Raw genomic sequence first — 18,211 nt, 5'->3', positions numbered from 1 at the left:
GTGCAGGATCCAGTGGACCCAGCTCAACTGCCGGGTACTTCCAGCCAGACTGTGACAGAACATGGATTCTGCCACAGGGAAGGAAGATTAGGACAGCGTTGCCTATGTTAGACCCTGAGAAACTCAGAAATGGAGAGAGATTTAAAAGGAAGTCTTCACAGTGACTCAGCTATGCAGCATTCAGGACACATTAAGTTTTCCACATCACCTGAAAATTTTACTTTGACAAAACCCAAAGGTTAAACTCCGTGCCAAATGTTTGGCCAACATGTCACACTTTGATTGCAGCCAGCAAGAAAAATGTGCCTTTCTAGAAGGGAAGCAAGGTTGTATCTTGCCACATCCTGATTCACTAAAAGAAATGATGCTAGTAAGAACACAGGGTACAGCCTGAGGCCCAAAGTGAATACCTGCAGTGGAGACCAGCATGTAATTATTGTCAACAAGCCTCTGCATCTCTCACTGACAATAGCACTGCACACTCCTGGTCAAAGCAATGGTTCTGCATATCATTATCAGTAAAATACCCCCAAAACTGCTTTTCCATACATTTTAGCCTGAAAATCTGCCTCCATCTGCAAACAAACTTGCTGCAAGGCTAGCTGATGAGCCCCTCACAGGCAGGATTTAAAAGCACAATAAATGAGAGCACAGGGAGGCACAACAGTGCTCACTCAGGAAAATGCCTTTCATGATACAACTTGTCCTTCCCAATTGAGCAGCACAAGCAAGAAGCACAGATTGTATCTCCTACCTCTGCTGTCTTCAGAGCCATTCTCCTCTGCCAGCAATCGCTCAAGGTGCTCCTGCAGGTTCTGGAACGTCAGGTGCTTCCTAGGGAATAAACACACAGGAGCTCTTACAAAAAAACTTTTGTCTCCAATATTTCAAGAGTTGCAGCCCAGACCCGTGTCCTGTGCTGAGACATGAACCATGAAGTCCTGTCGATCTGTTTCGTGTCATGAATCTAAGGAATTTTTTGCCCATTGTGTTGGGGCAATGAATGAAGGAAGGACAAAACACAGCACAAACAAGCCAAGTAGTTAACAATCAATCTTAGAGTCTTCAGTCTGCTCAGGAGTGTTTTGTAGCAGTAAGAAAACCGTGGTAGAAGGCAGCAAGAAACCAGCTGTACTACCAATAACTATGGATACGACTTTGCTGCAGTCAGCATCATACAAACATGGCCTAAGTTGGGATTCGTTTTTCCCCAAAGTATTTTGCAATACAAAAGAAGAGAGAGGACCACAGCAGCAGCTGCAGCAGTTCAGACAAAGGTCAGGCTAGTCCAGCATCCTCTCTCTGTGAAAACAGCTAAAACCATTTTGTTTTCATACTGAAAATTCTCTCCTGCAACCCCTTTGGGCCACTGTTCTAGAGAACTTACTGCCCTTCCTTGGTTCTCTCCTTTCAAGGATAGTTTACTTAGCTGATCCTTGCACAAGAGCCTCCTTTTAGTAGTGAGAACCACTAGTTGTTCCTATCCCTGCTTCCCATTTCCAAAGACATCTGGGAAACCACTTCTCACTTCTCCAGGACTAGGGATTTCCCTAAGACTGGTGAGAGACACTGTGAAAGCCTGATGGATGTGAAGATGCACAGAAGTGAAATCGAAGAATCAATTTTGGTTGGCATGAGAAGGGTGGCTTCAGCAAAGCTGCTTAATCAGCACTGGCATGGAGGAGGAGTTGTGGAAGAGAGAGAGGCAGAGAGATGTCTGCAGTGAGCTCCTCTATAAAGAATTCAGGCCTCTGAAGGCAAGATGTCATACCATAAAAGTTGCTCTCATATGGCAAATGTTATTTCCAAGACCTCTTTAATTGCTACTGGGCTTTCTACCAAGTAGCCATGTCCAGGGAAAAAGGGTGGAAGGCAGGAAAAAAGAGAGACCAGTCCAACAAACTATCAGTTCTGTGCATTCAAGTCATTAATCACCAGACAAAGAAATCAGAAAAACTGAAAACCAAAATGCTCAGGCAGATGGAGTATTCCAAGGCTTTCTGGCAGGAGAGCTTGTAGTAAAGTAATATGACCCACTTTGCCTCCCCCGCACCATCACCCCAGCTCACCAAGAGCCAGAGGGCCAGGAGCTATTTATAGCAGCTCTGAGCTCATGTTGGAGCTGGCAGTCCTAAGTATAGCCCATGGAATGTGACCCCAGCCATGCTGCAGCACTGCCAACCAACAGGAGCCACAGGCCTGACTCACTCTGCCACACTCCTACCTGCCCTGAACCTGTCTGACTTGCCGCTGGCAAGAGACGAAAGAGGAATTCTTTTCATCCAACACTACAAGTTTCTGGGATAAAAGGTGAAGGAGAACTGAAAATAAATAGGAAAAAAAGCAGTCACTAAACAGGAATTTTGTGTTTCTCTTCCTTTGGTGATGCCTAATAAAAGTACCAGCAGTTCTACAGCCTGGAAAATCTATGGTATTGCATGGATCAGTAACAGTCTTGCCTTTAGGTTACAGGGCACTATTTTTAATTCCTGCACCTGACATATGTGCATTTTGCACTTCCTTACAAGCAAAGGGGGAACAGGAACAATCAGGTGAATGCCTACTTATTTGAAAAATATTGCCTAGTGAGGTGGTATATGGGATTTTTCATACAAAAAAGAGTCCTTCCTCACAAGCCCTGCAGTTTGAAAAAGCCATTACAGAGCAGACCTCAGAGTTGTTTCTGTAACATGGAGCCGCTGTGTTTTTAACAAAGATCACTGTGTGGCACTAAAGGATCTTTCCTTTCACGCAGTGCTGTTTATCTGGAGGTGGCATCGCTTGCCACCTGGGCAGTGAGAAGTCTGATACCTGTAAGCAGCTGCAGGCTGGTTCCCATCAGCACTGGTAAAGACTCGATGCAGATAATCGTTCAGCAGCCTGCTGTTCACAATCCCTTGGGAGAAATAGAAAGGAAATAAGCTTAGAGAGTCTGGGGTAAACTCAAACATGAATTTCACATACAAGAAAGAAACTGGTAACTGTGGGTAAATTATGTTCATGTCTGCTGATCAACACAACGGAAAATGCAGCTTCAAGCAGTCATTCATCACCTTACTGTCCTCACCAGCAGAACCAGAGTCCAGCATTATTGGGTGCATCTCCCCAAAAAAGACTCTTTCCAATTTGAGCTGCTCTGCCATAGCAACTGGGAGCCTATAAATCGCTACACACAGGTGGAAGTGCATCCTCAGGAATCCCGCTGCGCTACTTCCTGCTGTGCTAAAGTAACTCCAAAAGCTGAAAGCAGGAATCCAATTTCATTAAAAAAAAAAAAAATCTTAACACTACTGCAATTCCTGATGTCCTAATAATATTCAGGATGTCTCTTAACCGCATAAAAGATGCTGAGATGGAAAGGCTGCAGGAGCAGTTCACCTCGTGTAACCCAGAGCCCTCTTTAATGATGTGTGCCTCGCCTTCACTAAACAACCCTTAGTGTCACACTGATGCAGCAATCCTTGTTTCCGAGTGCAACAGTGCCCTCAAATGCCAGATTTGTGGTCTCATAAGCACACTTGTGCTGGATTGGTGACGCCAAGAAAAAAACCAGACTGCCTGGCAGGTAGCAGAATTTCCCAGAAAAGGATTAATTTGAGAATTTGACAAGCTGTTCATCCTGGAAGGGGAACTCCCTATATCAGATGAGTCTCAAATCAGATGGCAGGCAGGCAACAAAACATTCTCCAGTCTTATGAGGCAGGGCTGTGTGCTGAAGAAAAGGCTCTGTGACCTGAGTTTCTGGAGTCATTATTACTGCAATAATGTCCTCTCCAAAATCTCATGTCACTTTGAGGATTTACTCCATTTTAGCCCCCCCTACACCTCACACTACCAAGGTAACTGCAACTTGAAGGCAGCTTATCTCAAGCAAGGCAAGGGATGCTCCCTGGATCCACACTGCTCCTGTTTTCACAAGGCATGTACAGGACCCTACCTGTGACCTTGGACTTCTCTGGCTCAGTGCTCAGCCTGTAATTCTTCCTTGAGAAAGCAGTCCCAGCACCTCTCGACGTCATTCTTCACAGGCACCACTTCCAGAGCAGACATAAGATGGACAGATGCCTAGAACAAAACCTTCTGGGGAGGATGCTGTCTTTAGACTTCTCCCTTTCTTGGAGGTTGGTTTACCTGAATTAAACAACGGGGATAAGCCAAAAAATAGCCACAGTCCTTGCACATCCTAATGACATTACACAAGAGCCCCAAACCAACTAACTGCCGACCCTGCTCTCAGTCCCACTGTTGTCCAACAGCTCAAAACCTTCCCAAAGCAGGCAAACCATTAAGCCCCACTCCAGACAGACACACAAACCCCACTCCAAACAAAGGCACAGGCACAACCAAGCCAGAAACACAGGCAACCTTCACACCAAGCCTGGGCCAGAAGCACTGAGCCAGCACAGGGCCACAGCCACCACCACTGCCAAACACCGCTGAGACTGGGAACCGCGCCGCACTGCTGCTCGTGTCCTGACAAACACTTCTGCCTTTCTCTCCTGCTCTGTGTTCTTTAGGACAGCAACATGCGCCTGGTTAATCTTCTGTTCAGCAGGTGTTTAGATTATTCCACTACCCAAAACAAAAAGAGAGGAAAAAGGAATGAGACAAATGCAGATGGACTGGACTACAGTAGAATATCACTGACTACAAAGCGAAAGACCCAGCTGTCAGAGTCACAGGGACAAAGGCACAGACAGGTAATATACAATAGTGTTTACAAGTGAAAATCTACCACGAGACTAGAGATTCAGGAACCTTCCTGGTATCACTAGAATGCTATCAGAGCTGACATGTGCCAGGACAAAAAGAATACATTCAAGTGGATAGTTCCATCCAGCTTCCAAATGTTAGGTTATACCCCCCTCCTGCTTCCAACTACCCCAAGAGTCAACCCTCACTGGAAGACTCTCCCTGGACATCCATCTGTCAAAGCACTTTATGACACACAGAGCAACAGGAAGATGCAACAGGAGCAAAGGCTGCAGGAATTAAATGCTTTTTGGCAATCTCATGCAGAGCAGAAACTAAGGCGAACTCAAGAAAAGCTAGTGACTTCAGAAAAGGAGTGCCAAGTGACACAAGTGCCACAGCAACTCAAAATCCCATGAGCTTCAGCTACACTTGGGAAAGGGTTTCCTAAAACCCCTTTCCTCAGGACCACCCCAGCACTCAGCAGTGGAGCAACATTGCCTGGCCCCCCTCCTGCAGCACTGCTGACCAAAATAGTGGGAACAAAGCAAAAGCCAGCCTGGATCAAAAGCCCTGAATGACGCGTCAGGAACTCAAAACAAGAGATAAAACAATAATGAGAAACTCCTCATTTACTACCAAAGCAGAGCAGACAGCACAATGTGTACTATCCTAAAAATACTGGACACATGACATGATTTCAGCTCTGTCAGAACAAGTTAAAAACACCCGAGGGCAGTCAGGAGTGCCCATGGCTCTCCTAAAAGGCAGCCACCCTGGTAACCAGCGCTGCTGAAACAGCCTGAATGCCCAAGGCAGAGCATGCAGCACTGCCTCACTGGCACCATATGAGATGCAGTGCTGGCACTGCTGCAGTGCCAGGGTGTTTGCTCAGTTGGAGATGTTGCTTTCAACAGGTCTGAGAGAGGGCAGAGCAGGGGGACACACATCTGCCCCATGTGCGATTCACAGGAGCAAAGATGCCCTGCTCTGAGCGTGGCCCCGGGCTGAACTCCCTTCTCTTGGCAAAAGCAAGCATCTTCCAGCAGCAGGGCACTACACACGACACAGGAGCAGCCAGAGCTGAAGTGGAAGCGACTGGAGGCAGGCGAGGAGGCCGAGAAGCCAGGCCGGCCAACACAACTTTGTCTGGCAGCTGCCGGCCAAGCCCCGAGACTCGCAGCAGGCAAAGGGAAACAGCACAGCCCGACACGGATCACAAAGCTGCCCTGCCTTCACCCCACGCGTGGGTCCCCGTGGCACCCCAACCTGCCGGCACCGCCAGCCCACAACCACCGGGCAGCACTGCCGTGCTCACACCCAGGAACCTGCCCCAAAGCCGGATTCAGCCCGCAGCCCAGCGGCGCCCCATAACCCAGACAGCCCCTAAGCCGGCGGCACTCCCTGCAAGCACAGACACCCCCAAACCCGGAAGGACGCTCCATGCCCACAAACACCCCAAAGCCGAGAACCCCCTACACCTGCCTACAACCCGTGAGGCGCGGCAGCCACCCCCCGATCGGGCGCCTCCCGCATAGCCCGACGACACTCCCCGGGCTGGCCGTGCCCCGAACCCCCCGCGGCCCCGGGGCAGCCCCCGCGCTGCCGGGACCGGGCCCCGCGGCCGCCGCACTCACCGCCGGCCCGGCCGCGCCGCCGCCGCCGCCGCTACGGCGACCCGCGAGGGCCATGGCGGGCGGGCGGGACGCGTTGCCGGGAGACGGGCGGGACTCTCTCCGCGCTCGGGCAGGGCCGCGCCGCGGTGCCCTGCCCCGGGGAAGGACCGGCGGCAGAGAGCCCCCGGTGCTTGTGTGAACTTCTCTCGAGGAACCGAGCAGGGTCGGGGCTGCCGAGACGCGAAGCTGTCGGCCGTGGAGGTGGGCAAGCGGCCACGGTCAGCCTGCACCGGGGAGGCCAGGGCAGGTGCTGCCGACCCCCAGGGAGACAACGACCCTCTGGCCCAGACCCCGCACGCTGCCCTTGGAGAGGGAGGAGGAGGAGGAAGCCGACACGTGAGCGTGGAGCACGTTATTGTGCCTGTGGAGTGGGATCAGCGCCAGTACTGGGGGACAGTCCACAGCCGGTCCTGTGGCGGTGTCCAGGCTGGCTGTGGGGATTCTGGGTCCAGCATTGCCAATGGGAGCAGTCTTGGATCCACATGGGCCCAGGGAGCATGGACTGGAGCATCTGACACTTTCAAGATAGAAACATAGATTCACAGAATGATTTGGGCTGTAAGAAACCTGAAAAATAATCTTAATTCCACCTTCCTGCCATGGGCAGGGACACCTCCCACGAAACCAGGTTGCTCCAAACCACATCCAGTCTGGCCTTGAACACTTCCCAGGATGGAGCAGTCACAGCTTCTCTGGGCAACTTGTGCCAGGGCCTCACCACCCCCACAGCTTGCTGGCACCCAACTCCAGCCGCCCCAGCACCACCAGCCAGCTACCATCAGGGTCCTTTTGTGTCTCCCCAGATCCAGAAAATGTCAGACACTCCAGCACCCCTGGGCCCGTGTGGATGCAAGACTGCTCCAGCCTGCAGCGTTGGGCCCAGAATCCCCACAGGCAGCCCAGATGCCACTGCAGGACCTGCCATACACCATGCCCCAGTTCTGGCCCTGACCCCCCTCCACCAGCACAATAAAGTGCCCTGGGAGGCTCTCTCAGGCCTGACAAAAGTATCTGGCCACAGGACTATTACACTGGGTCACTGGAACAAAATGATCTATGTCGTGAAGTTTGACCTTGTGCAGCTTCTCCTTGCTATTAAACCCAGGCCTCTTACAGCAGACTCATCAAAATGTAAAGGTTTCTGCCTGAGAAACAATAACTTTGCAGTCTTTTTCTCTCCTAAGGTATGGGGAAATCACAACACCACACAATTCAGTCACTCTTTCCATCTTAACACCAGACCCTGGGGCACTGTGAAGCTGTAGACTTGCTGAACAATTCACTTATGGAAAGCAACAGAATTTCTCCACTTCTGTCAATGTTTACTTGTGTGCAAATATGACAACAACTTACTTGATACAGTTCTTGAGCTCACATACAACCTTCAGGTTAGGTATGGAAAACAATCCACAATTCACACATGCATTTGGTTATAGCATTGCTGGAGCTCAAGAAATAGCCTTTTCCTAGAAACCACCTTGGGAAAGCTCTTCAACTTGGCAGATCTTCCTCCTAGTCACAAGTCTGGACCTACCCAAGACTTTGGCGTACACTGCACCTGTTATCTAAGACATGGACAAGAAACTGTCCTGGCTCTTCAACTGGATCCAAACAGAAAAAAAATTTACCTGAAATAAACACGGGATTCTGCGTGCAAGAGGCCTGTGCCAGCCTCTGGATTGCTGACCATTTACCTCTGCCAATGCTCCCAAGTCATCTCCTAACACACCTGAGCTTTCTCTCCTGGGAGCAAGAGATTCTGCAGTATACTGGGGAGACTGAAACCTCTCTTTGAGATGCCTTCTGGAAGGCCTGAGAGGATGTCTTGTGAAGGAAAAAAGGCAACCAGAGGGAAGTATGGAGCAGAGGCCATTTACCCTCAGAAACTTACTGAGAAGGGGGCTGCTTCATCAATCCTGGTGTTTTTTAGCAACAGTGCTGTAGCACATGTTTTGACCCAAAGGCAGGAGCAGTCCCTAGGGGAAGACAGACCAGGCTATGGGCTCAGGTGGAGTACCCAGGCAGCCAAAACCTTTCCTCAACCAGCATCCGAGTCCACTAGGGAACCTGCCTGGACAACAATCAGACAATGGCTCAGGTACAACCAGAATAGGGAAAAGGAATTTGAAATCCAGCCTTGAAAAATTCAGGTCTGAAATGCAATTCAGGATCAGGATAAAAACCTGAACTTCCCAAAAGTCCTACAATGCTAGGTGTGTGACACCGCTGGGAGTGACTGCTTCCTTCAGCTCCTGCCTTTAGAGTGTTCCCAGCGATCCTCTTTTACCAGCCACTTCCAAGCCAAACTCTGGTACTTGGGATTTTCTCACCAGCCTTTCTGTATTTTGCTTGGCCTTCAAAGGCTAGGGCATGACATAACTGCATTAGCTAGATGCTGACAGAAGTGATTCATTCAGGGAACAACACCTTGGCAAGCTTGGATGTGGCACTTGTTGCCATGGTGGTGGTCAGTCACAAGTTGGACTCGATGATCTTCAGAGGACTTTTCCAACCTAAATGATTCTGTGATTTTGCGATGAGGTGTCCCCTCAGGGAGAAAGAACGGCGTTGGGGAACGGGAGCCGCAGCCGGGGAACGGAGAACAGGGCTCGTGGAGCGGGGAATGGGGAACTGAGATCGGGGAGCGGGGACCGCCTCAGCGCTGTCCCGCGCCGGGCCCGCCCCGCCCCGTCCCGTCCCGCCCGCCGCCCCTGCCGCTGCCCGCGGGCCGCCCCTTCCCTGCGCGCACCGGGGCGCGGCCGCCCTCCTGGCGCTGTGTGGGGCGTGCTCGGCCTCTGCCGCCTCCGCCTCCTCCTGCTGCCGGCGGCCGGTGAGCGCAGGAAGGTGCGGGAGCGGCGAGCGGGGGTCCCCGGCGCTCAGGAGGGTTGGGGGGCTCCGGCGTGGCTTTCAGACGCCGTGATCACATCCCCCGGCGTGGCCCGGCCAAAGCCCCCGGCGTGGGGAGCCCCAGGCTGCAAGCTCTGCCCCCTCAGCTCTGCCGCCTGTGTCGGGACGGGGGCTGAGGAACTCCCGGGGTTGGGGGCTGAGGAACTCCCGGGGTTGGGGACTGAGGAACGCGCGGTGTTGGGGGCTACGGAGCCGCGGGGTTGGGGGCTGCGGAGCCGCGGGGTTGGGGGCTGCGGAGCCGCGGGGTTGGGGGCTGCGGAGCCGCGGTGTTGGGGGCTGCGGAGTCGCGGTGTTGGGGGCTGCGGAGTCGCGGTGTTGGGGGCTGCGGAGCCGCGGTGTTGGGGGCTGAGGAACGCGCGGGGTTGGGGGCTGAGGAACTCCCGGGGTTGGGGGCTGAGGAACGCGCGGGGTTGGGGGCTGAGGAACGCGCGGGGTTGGGGGCTGAGGAGCCGCGGGGTTGGGGGCTGAGGAACGCGCGGGGTTGGGGGCTGCGGAGCCGCGGGGTTGGGGGCTGAGGAACGCGCGGGGTTGGGGGCTGAGGAGCCGCGGGGTTGGGGGCTGAGGAACGCGCGGGGTTGGGGGCTGCGGAGCCGCGGGGTTGGGGGCTGAGGAACGCGCGGGGTTGGGGGCTGAGGAACTCCCGGGGTTGGGGGCTGAGGAACGCGCGGGGTTGGGGGCTGCGGAACGCGCGGGGTTGGGGGCTGCGGAGCCGCGGTGTTGGGGGCTGAGGAGCCGCGGGGTTGGGGGCTGCGGAGCCGCAGGGTTGGGGGCTGCGGAGCCGTGGGGTTGGGGGCTGCGGAGCCGCGGGGTTGGGGGCTGAGGAACGCGCGGGGTTGGGGGCTGAGGAGCCGCGGGGTTGGGGGCTGCGGAGCCGTGGGGTTGGGGGCTGCGGAGCCGCGGGGTTGGGGGCTGCGGAGCCGCGGGGTTGGGGGCTGAGGAACGCGCGGGGTTGGGGGCTGAGGAACGCGCGGGGTTGGGGGCTGCGGAGCCGCGGGGTTGGGGGCACGTGGTCCCGGCGGCGGCGGGAGGTGCCCACACGCGCACAGCTGTTCTGGCGCGGAACTGGGTTCGCTGAGGGAAAAGTCCTGATGAGGGAAAAGTTCTGCTAAAGTTCGGTGAGTTTGTGTCGAGCCGTGGTGTCGGCCAGCAGTGGCTGCGGGACCCCACCTGATGATAGGGCCTGCTGGTAACTAAGGTAATGCAATGATGTACTAAAGTGGCTTCGGGTTATTCTTGAAGCATCCAGTCTAAAACCTTCACTTTTTCACCCCCGACACAGTAAATTCTACCCTTTTACTGGAAGATGGTAGAAACACTGAGGTGTTAAGTGATGATATCACATAAACAGCATACTTATGTAAGCTTGTTTGATGACTGAGTTAATATATAAAATGCTATTATTGATAATTTTTGTTTTCAGCAGCCCTATCTGTTGCTATTTTGTTATTGTGCTTAGAGGATGGGCCGTGTGGTCTTCCCCGACTTTGCTGTTAGAAAGAGCCTATGTGATCACAGAACTTAGCTGGTGAGGTCTCAGAGAAGGAGAAGCACTCTTTATATTTTATATATCAGTGGTATCACTTGATCAGAGATCAAATTCTGCACAAACCTGTGCAGAAAAGTTGGTTGTGATATGCAAGAAGACATTTGACTTGGTCAGAGTAGTCCAGGATCACAGTTTGTTCGGGGAGCTGAGCTGAAATCAGTGTGGCTGACCTGGTCAGAGTTTTTATCTGTAAGTACTTCAAGGTATGAGCACTAGAAAAAGGATTCTTTAAGCTGACTCACCACGCAGGTGCTATAGCTGTAGCTGTACGCAGGTTGCTCTTGAATAAATAGGGGTGGAAGTTAGTACTTATTGCAGTGATTGGGGACTGGGTGGGAAGAGTTGGGCATCTCTGCTCTTGAGATGGAATTTGGTCAGTCTTTAAAGGTGTGTGGTACTGATGGTGTGGAATTATCACACTGATGCCCTCCAGGATAGGAGGAACCCCTCAGTAACTGGATTGTGTTGGGTTGGGTGGGGACTGTACCTGTTCTCAGGTGATTCAAATAATTAAACCATCAGAAGTTGGGGATGATTCAAATAATTAAACCATCAGAAGACCAGTTGGGGAAAAAAGTACCATCAGTTGATGAGGTGGAGAATTCAGTCAGTTGAGGAAGAGTCTCATGGGTGCCACAGCTGATGGAAGAAGAGAGGAACAAAGTAGAGGCACCAAATTCTTCTTTGATGTGCTCAGCCCTTGTTGGCTCAGCTCAGGCACCTGAGAACTGGCCTAGACCTTTGGTTTTCCTTGTTATTCTATTGTGCTGCAGTAGTACAATTGTGAGATGAAGGGAGGAATTTTGTTGGTTGCCTTGCTGTGTAATTTCACGAAGTATTTTAGAATTGGTTTAGCTACCTGTTGTTTCCTTGTTAGTGATAGAGGAAGGAGGGAGGAGTCAGGTGGCATTAGGTGTCTGCAGAAAAATTTGATCGACCATGTATATGCATATGGAAAGCTGTAAGAAGTACTGTGCTATGGGTACAGAAGTTCCTTTTTGTTTCTGTTTAATGAACCTCCATGTTTAAACTCTTAGAAGATTCTTGCTTTTCTTTTTATCGTTGGCTGTGATACCTAATTATTTTTAGCTTTTTATATATTTTTCATGTATTTGCAACATTGAAGGCTGTTAATACAAATTTCTAACTTCTAGTACTTTTCCTGTTCTCCTTCATAGTTTACCAAACCCTTACTAATACATTCTTGAAATTCTGTTTAGTCTTGCCTTTAGCCTAGCAAGGACACTTTGTTTTGCAGCTTATATCGTAGACACAGTAAAGTGTAGGGTAAAAAAGAATTGGGGGCAGCTCCAATGGGGCAGAACCGAGGGGGAAATTACCTAAACAACTGCTCTTCTAATTGGACACTATTTGATAGGTATACTAATCAACCTTATAAAAAATGTAGAAATACTGTATTGTGTGTGCATATCGCCATATTGTGCACCATTAAGGCTGTCAATTAAAGACTTGCATTTATATTATCATCCTAACACTGTTTAGAGAAGTTTTGTGTTTTATTCCAGGCAACAGTATTCAGGTATTTCTTGATACCATGGAGTGAAGACTGAATTTTCAGATGTTAAAGTCATTTTAAATACTGTCTTTGCCTCTTTTTGTTTTCTTTCTCTGAACAACCACACCTGAAGGATTTTGAGTTTTTTGGATGGAATGTGGTTTAGGAGCAAGATACCAGGCTATCTCTTGATAGGAAGGAAAATGATGAATGAAAACTAGTTGACTGCAGCTTTTGTCACTGAAAAATGAAGTGATGCCTTTCTTGGGAAATGATTTTTGCTTAAGCATGGAGAAGTATTTTTTGTGGCAGTTAAAAGCTTTTAATATGCCATTCTTATGGTGCAGTTACTCAGGCTTGGAAGGGCAAAGACAGAGAAAACAGCCAGTCTCTTAAGGAATGCAGTTCTGAAAAGTGTGGGATGTTCCCTAAGGGAGCTATCCTGGTACATTAACATCCCCATTGATTACCACTGGAGCTGCACCAGGTGATGCTTGCAGTGGGAATGCTACTGGACTGATTTTAGTTCTAAGAATCTGTTGTATGACATCTCTGTTTTCTGCAATGGATTATCAGTATTAGGATTTTCTGTGAGGTAAACAAAGCAACAGGTACAAGCAACCAAGTCGCTTGGAAATCCAAACCTGCAGTGAATGCAGTGGTGTTGCATCTTTTCCATCAAGTCAAATCTTTAGGAAAATTTAACATTTTATTCTAACTGATTTTAGGGCCTTTTGGTATTTTTAACCTTTTTGGCAATTAATGTTGCTCTTTGAGTCTTTACAGTAATTTCGTAGCTACTATCAGATATAGTGAAGAAAGTAACACCAGCATCTCATATTTTCATGCAGTTTAGTGCTTATGTGTGTGTGAACATTTGGATAGAGGTGCTTGATGAAGATGAGATACTCTGTGTGTAAGAAGTAAGTATTTGCCCTTGCTATACACAAAAGAAAATACTCGGTTTGTAAGACCTGACCCAAGTACTTTCAGCATATTTAAATGTTCACTTAGGTGGTCTGGTTGGGATGAGAAAAAGACTTTGTATGATTATTCCTTTACTTACCAATTACTGGTTTGTAACTCTTCTCAGTTCTGGGTGAGGATTGTCAGGCATATACTGGTTATTTTGGCAAAGTACAACTTGCACAATCCTGTCCTGATTTCTGCTGTGGATCTTGTCTGGATTGATACTGCTGCTCTAATGTATTCCTAAAATTTGATGAACAAAAATTCCAGTGCAATCAGCTTAATGAAAGTTATGAGGCAAACTGAATGTGTACAACACATTACAATTCTGTCATCAAATGACAAAAACACAGTTTAATGGTTAAATCTCCCTAAAGGACCTTTCTCTTCTAGATCTCAATCAGGCTCTGTCAGGGATCAATATTAATGCTTGTTACTTACCTGTAGAAAGGGAACAATGAGCTGGATAAATTAATGCATGAACTGATATGTGTCTTCTTCATAATTTTCAAATACTTACACTCTTTTTCATTTTTCTGAAGGTCTTCTGAGGCAGAAGACCCTCTGGAAGCTGTAAAGAAGATCACTGAGGAAATGAGGAAACTCACATCCACCAACTGGTTGGGATGAAGCTTTAATATGCTTTTTTTTACCTTTGTGGGAGGGCTTCAAGGCCTGATACAATATGCATTGATGTTTGTTAAAATCTTTGTCATTGTCAGTATCACTATATCATGTGGAAAGTCCTTGTTATTGAAAGCTTAACTTCACACTTTAGGATGCTCAAGGACACCAGATAGGTACCACTGGTACCTGCTCCAGATGGAGAAGGTTACCAAGTGAAAGGCATCCCAAAGGAGCAGAGAGGATACACTCTAAAACCACCTATTGTGGCGTTATTACTGTAGTCACAGAATGGATAATGTGGAAAATTGCCAGGTTTGCTGTGGATAATGAACGAGGCTGGTTGAGCGCAAACTGAGCTGAGCCACTTGCTTATCTTGCACCTGACTCAGGCAGGGCTTAACCACTGAAGGATGTTTGGGGTGAAACACTGACCTGAGCTTGACGTTGTCTCTGTGAAGCACAGAAGAGCACCCACATTCCTGCAGGGAAAGCAAGCATCACTCACTCCCCTTTACCCAGGCATAAGAGGACTTGTTTAACGTACAGATGTGCTCCTTGGAGGCCACGATGATGTGCAGTGGTAGTGTGGGAGCAAAGACTGTCAGAGATCCTTACCCAGGTGGAGGAGGGAGTGACACTGAAATGTCACACTTCTGTTCTGCCTTTGGTTCAGTTTGAAGGTAACAGAAACCCTCGTAAAACTGGTGTTTTGTTTTCTCCATGTAGAGGATGAGAATATGGCCCCACTTGGTGGACAAATTGCTGTGCTTGCTCCTTTCTCCTCCCCAAAGCAGGGTTGCCTGTGTCAGAGCATACCTGGGTGAAACTAAGCTTAGTTAATTGTGAAGGTGAACTTAGTAAAAAGCTGTATTTGTTGATTTTTGTTGTTAATCACTGACTAACTTTAGTTACTTGGGGCTAATGCAGTAAATGCATTTATCTACAGCTGCTCCAAATCTATGTATGGTCTATTTGGTTTTGAATTTTGCAAAACTGCCTTGGAACAGTGCTGTCAGGCTATTGTCAAATCCATACTCTTAGCACCACAGGCAACAAAAAGAATCTCTCCTTTTAGTATACATTACCTTTCATAAGCACTTGGAACTTAGCTAGGTAACTTGAGTAAGTAATAAATTCAATTTTTTGAGATGAATTTGCTTGTCACAGGATCTCTGACTCGGAGATTTTTCAGGATCCCGATGATTTCGGCTTTTCTTCCGGCCTCAGGTAAGCCATGCAAACTTTTAAAATGGTATTTGTGTAGAGATTCTTCATTGTGTAATCAGGATGTGTAGACCTGGCAGTGCTGGGTTAACAGTTGGACTCAGTGATCTTAAAGATCTTTCCCAGCCTAAACAATTCCATGATTCTCTGCTGCTAGAATACAAAAATAGAAATACTAATTTGTGTGTTAAGAGTGTGGGGCACACACAAAATCTCTGTGTGTGTTGGAAGAAGGAGAGACATGAGGAAGAAGCTGGATGTTGCTATTTAGACCATAACAGTCTCTTTATATAATAATCTGCATCCTCCCTGCTGAACAGGAGCTTGAAGCGTTAGCACAGAATCACAGAGCAGCTGGGGTTGGAAGGGTTCTCTGGAGATCCAGTCCAGCCCTCCTGCCAAGGCAGGGTCAGCTGGAGCAGGTGACACAGGAATGTGTCCAGGTGTGACTTGAATATCTCCAGAGGGGAGACCCCATGCACTCTCTGGGCAGCCCCTTCCAGTACTCTGCCATTCTTAACATAAAGAAGTTCTTCCTCATGATGAGGTGGGACATCCTCTGTTTTAGTTTATGGCCATTTTTCTGTGCTTTGTACTCAGAAAATCCATAGTGGTTCTGGAAGAAAATCTGCTTTTGTTTGAAGTATCTCCTTGGTGTTCTAGCATCTTTTGCAGTTAGTTTCTATCAGTATTTCTCCATCTGTTTCAGTCTTGGGAAGAAGTGAATTCCTTTAAGCCTATATTGGTGATGACAGGAGTCCTGCTGTAAAAATGTGTCAGTTTTTCACAGTGCAGAAGATGATGAAGAGAAGGCAGGGATTAATCACAGAATGTTACAGGGTTGGAATGGACGTTAAGGATGATATCTATTCCCAGCCTCCCCCTGCCATGGCCAGGGACACATGTCCCACTTACTGAAGGCCTATCTAACCTGGCCTTGAACACTGCCAGGATTGAGGCATCCGCAGCTTCTCTTGGCAACCTGTTCTAGAGCATCGCCACCCTCACAGTAAAAACTTTCTTCCTAATAGCCAACTTAAATTTCCCGTCTTTCAATTTGTACCCATTACTCCCTGTCCTGTCACTCCAGTTCCTGACAAAGAGCCCCTCTCCCGTTCCCTGCAGCTCCTTCAGACACCGGAAAGTGCTGGGAGGTGTCCACACAACCTTCTCTTCTCCAGGCTGAACAGCCCCTGCTCTGCCAGCCTGTCTGCTTAGGGGGAGGTGCTCCAGCCCTCTTATCAACATCGTGGCCTTCCCTGGACTCGCTCCAACACTTCCGTGTCCTTCCTATGCTGGGGACGCCCGAGCAGCGCGCAGTGACGCCGAGCTCGGGCTGATGGATGTGTCTGCATAGGTTTGGGCAATCGCGATCGCGGCAGCGGCGCTGGGGCTCCCCTTTAAGGGGCGGTGCGGGCGCCGTGACGTGCGCGGGGCCGGGCGGCGGCCGCGGGGCGAGCGGCAGCGGCGAGCATGGGGTAAGCGCGGCGGGGCTCGGGGGGCTCGGGACGGGACCCGACAGCCCCGGGGGGACCCCGACAGCTGCAGGGGGAACCCGCCCGGCCTTCCCGGAACCTCCGGCGGAGCGGGTTCAGTAGCGGCTGTGAGCGGGGGCGGGCGTCGGGGCCGTGCGGAGCCCCCGAGCTGTGTACGACCAGGCACATCTTTGCCTGCGGGGGAGGAAGGAGCCGCGCTAAAGGCAATAGGCACTGGCACGGTGGTGTGAATGGGGTACGTGGATGTCTTGGAGCCTTGGTCTCTTTTGGCGAGGTCTCTTCGACAAGGAGGAGGATTTAATGTAAAAAATATTTTGGAGGAGAAATGCCCCTTCTCAGCTAGGCTGATCTTCTGTCTTCAGATGTGTGGTTCCGGTACAGCAGGCATGAGCCTTATCTTGAAGTCAGGGCTTGCTCTTTGCAAGTGACAGAGAAAAGCATTTAGGAAGGAGCAGTTAAAATGTTTTAATTATCTTTGTTTTCAGCTGTGCAATGTTTAAAATGGGAACCGTGGATGTCTCAGCTTGAGAAGATAGGTGACTTCTCTTTTCAATTACATTGCAGCTTAAAAAAATAGTGTTGTGCAAAGGCCTAGACTTGACATCAAACTTACCTTCTTGTTAGGCAATTTTATTAGAAAGGTGGTAATTACTCACAGGAATACTGTCCTTGAAAAGCCACCCGGATATGACTCTGGAGGAAAACCACATCTCAGAACTTTCCAAAATGACTTATGACTGAGCTGTCCCATTTCAATACTGGGTGTTTCAATACTGGGAATTGCAGTGAGTGACACCATCTGTGACTGCAGCCAGTGGAACACCAAGTAGGTTTTTGTTTAGTTACAGACAGTGCCCGGGGTTTTATGTTGTATAAGTGGAGGTTTCTATGCTTTTTTAACCAAGTAGTAAGCCGAATTCCTTCTGGAAGAGTTGTCCTGCTTCCTTGCCTGCAAGGTATACTCCACCCTCTCTCTTGGTGCCAATTTCTTTTAAAAGGCAGGTTTTGCCTTATTTCTTGATGACTATGTTAGTTTAATTCTCCACTGTATGGAGAGAAGGGCTGATGTCAGTTAGAATATTTCTTTGTACCTCCAGTAAGAATGAGCATTCTCTTTGAACAGTTTGTAACATGACAGGAAGCAAAAAGGGCAGCTTCCTTTAGTGCCCTGTTCTTTCTTAGGAGTTGCAAGTATTACCTTTGACACTGCCCTTGAGAAGGAGGTGATGATTTCCTGGCATTATGGGTCAGAAAGTGTTTAGTTCCCTATTCTTGCATCAGGCTGATTTCTAGATTGAGTTATCACCCTGGCACACTGCTCACAAATCCTGTCTTTTTAAGAGAACTTCCCCTTTCTGAGGGTGAGTTACAGACTACCTGTGGACTTGCCACTGGACTCTGTGTGTTTCTTCTCCTTGCTTGGAAGTCCTGCCACAATTACAACCTAATTCTAAGGACAGGGTTAGGGAAGGGCTACTGGTGGAATGTTTGTTTATTCTTTGTTGTCTTGCCCAGCTGAGCAATTTCTAGTTTGATTGTACTTTTGCTTTTTTGCTGC

General features: G+C 49.3%; 1 protein-coding gene and 1 long non-coding RNA gene across 3 annotated transcripts in view; one reads left to right on the top strand and one right to left on the bottom strand.

Annotated features, from left to right (window-relative positions):
* The window catches only part of RNF123 (ring finger protein 123), a 46,717-nt gene extending 40,254 nt beyond the window's left edge, over window positions 1–6,463 (bottom strand). The window contains exons 1-4 of one of the 2 annotated variants that reach the window (XM_068201551.1): window positions 6,330–6,463; window positions 3,938–4,131; window positions 2,812–2,896; window positions 755–834 (exon numbers count right to left, since the gene is read on the bottom strand). In XM_068201551.1, the coding sequence (XP_068057652.1) occupies window positions 755–834; window positions 2,812–2,896; window positions 3,938–4,019 (247 nt within the window). In that variant the 5' untranslated portion in view covers window positions 4,020–4,131; window positions 6,330–6,463. The other variant, XM_068201552.1, reaches the window with a different exon arrangement.
* Window positions 6,464–9,090: 2,627 nt separating this feature from the next.
* Window positions 9,091–15,155, top strand: LOC137480490 (uncharacterized). Its single transcript, XR_011002938.1, has 3 exons — window positions 9,091–9,198; window positions 13,849–13,926; window positions 15,101–15,155. It is a non-coding gene; the product is annotated as an uncharacterized lncRNA (long non-coding RNA).
* The last annotated feature ends 3,056 nt before the right edge of the window (window positions 15,156–18,211 follow it).

The sequence above is a fragment of the Anomalospiza imberbis genome, chromosome 11, assembly GCF_031753505.1.
Source record: "Anomalospiza imberbis isolate Cuckoo-Finch-1a 21T00152 chromosome 11, ASM3175350v1, whole genome shotgun sequence".
NCBI lineage: Eukaryota > Metazoa > Chordata > Aves > Passeriformes > Viduidae > Anomalospiza > Anomalospiza imberbis.
The sequence above is the reverse complement of the archived record's forward strand: the minus strand, read 5'-3'. Positions and strand labels throughout refer to the sequence as shown.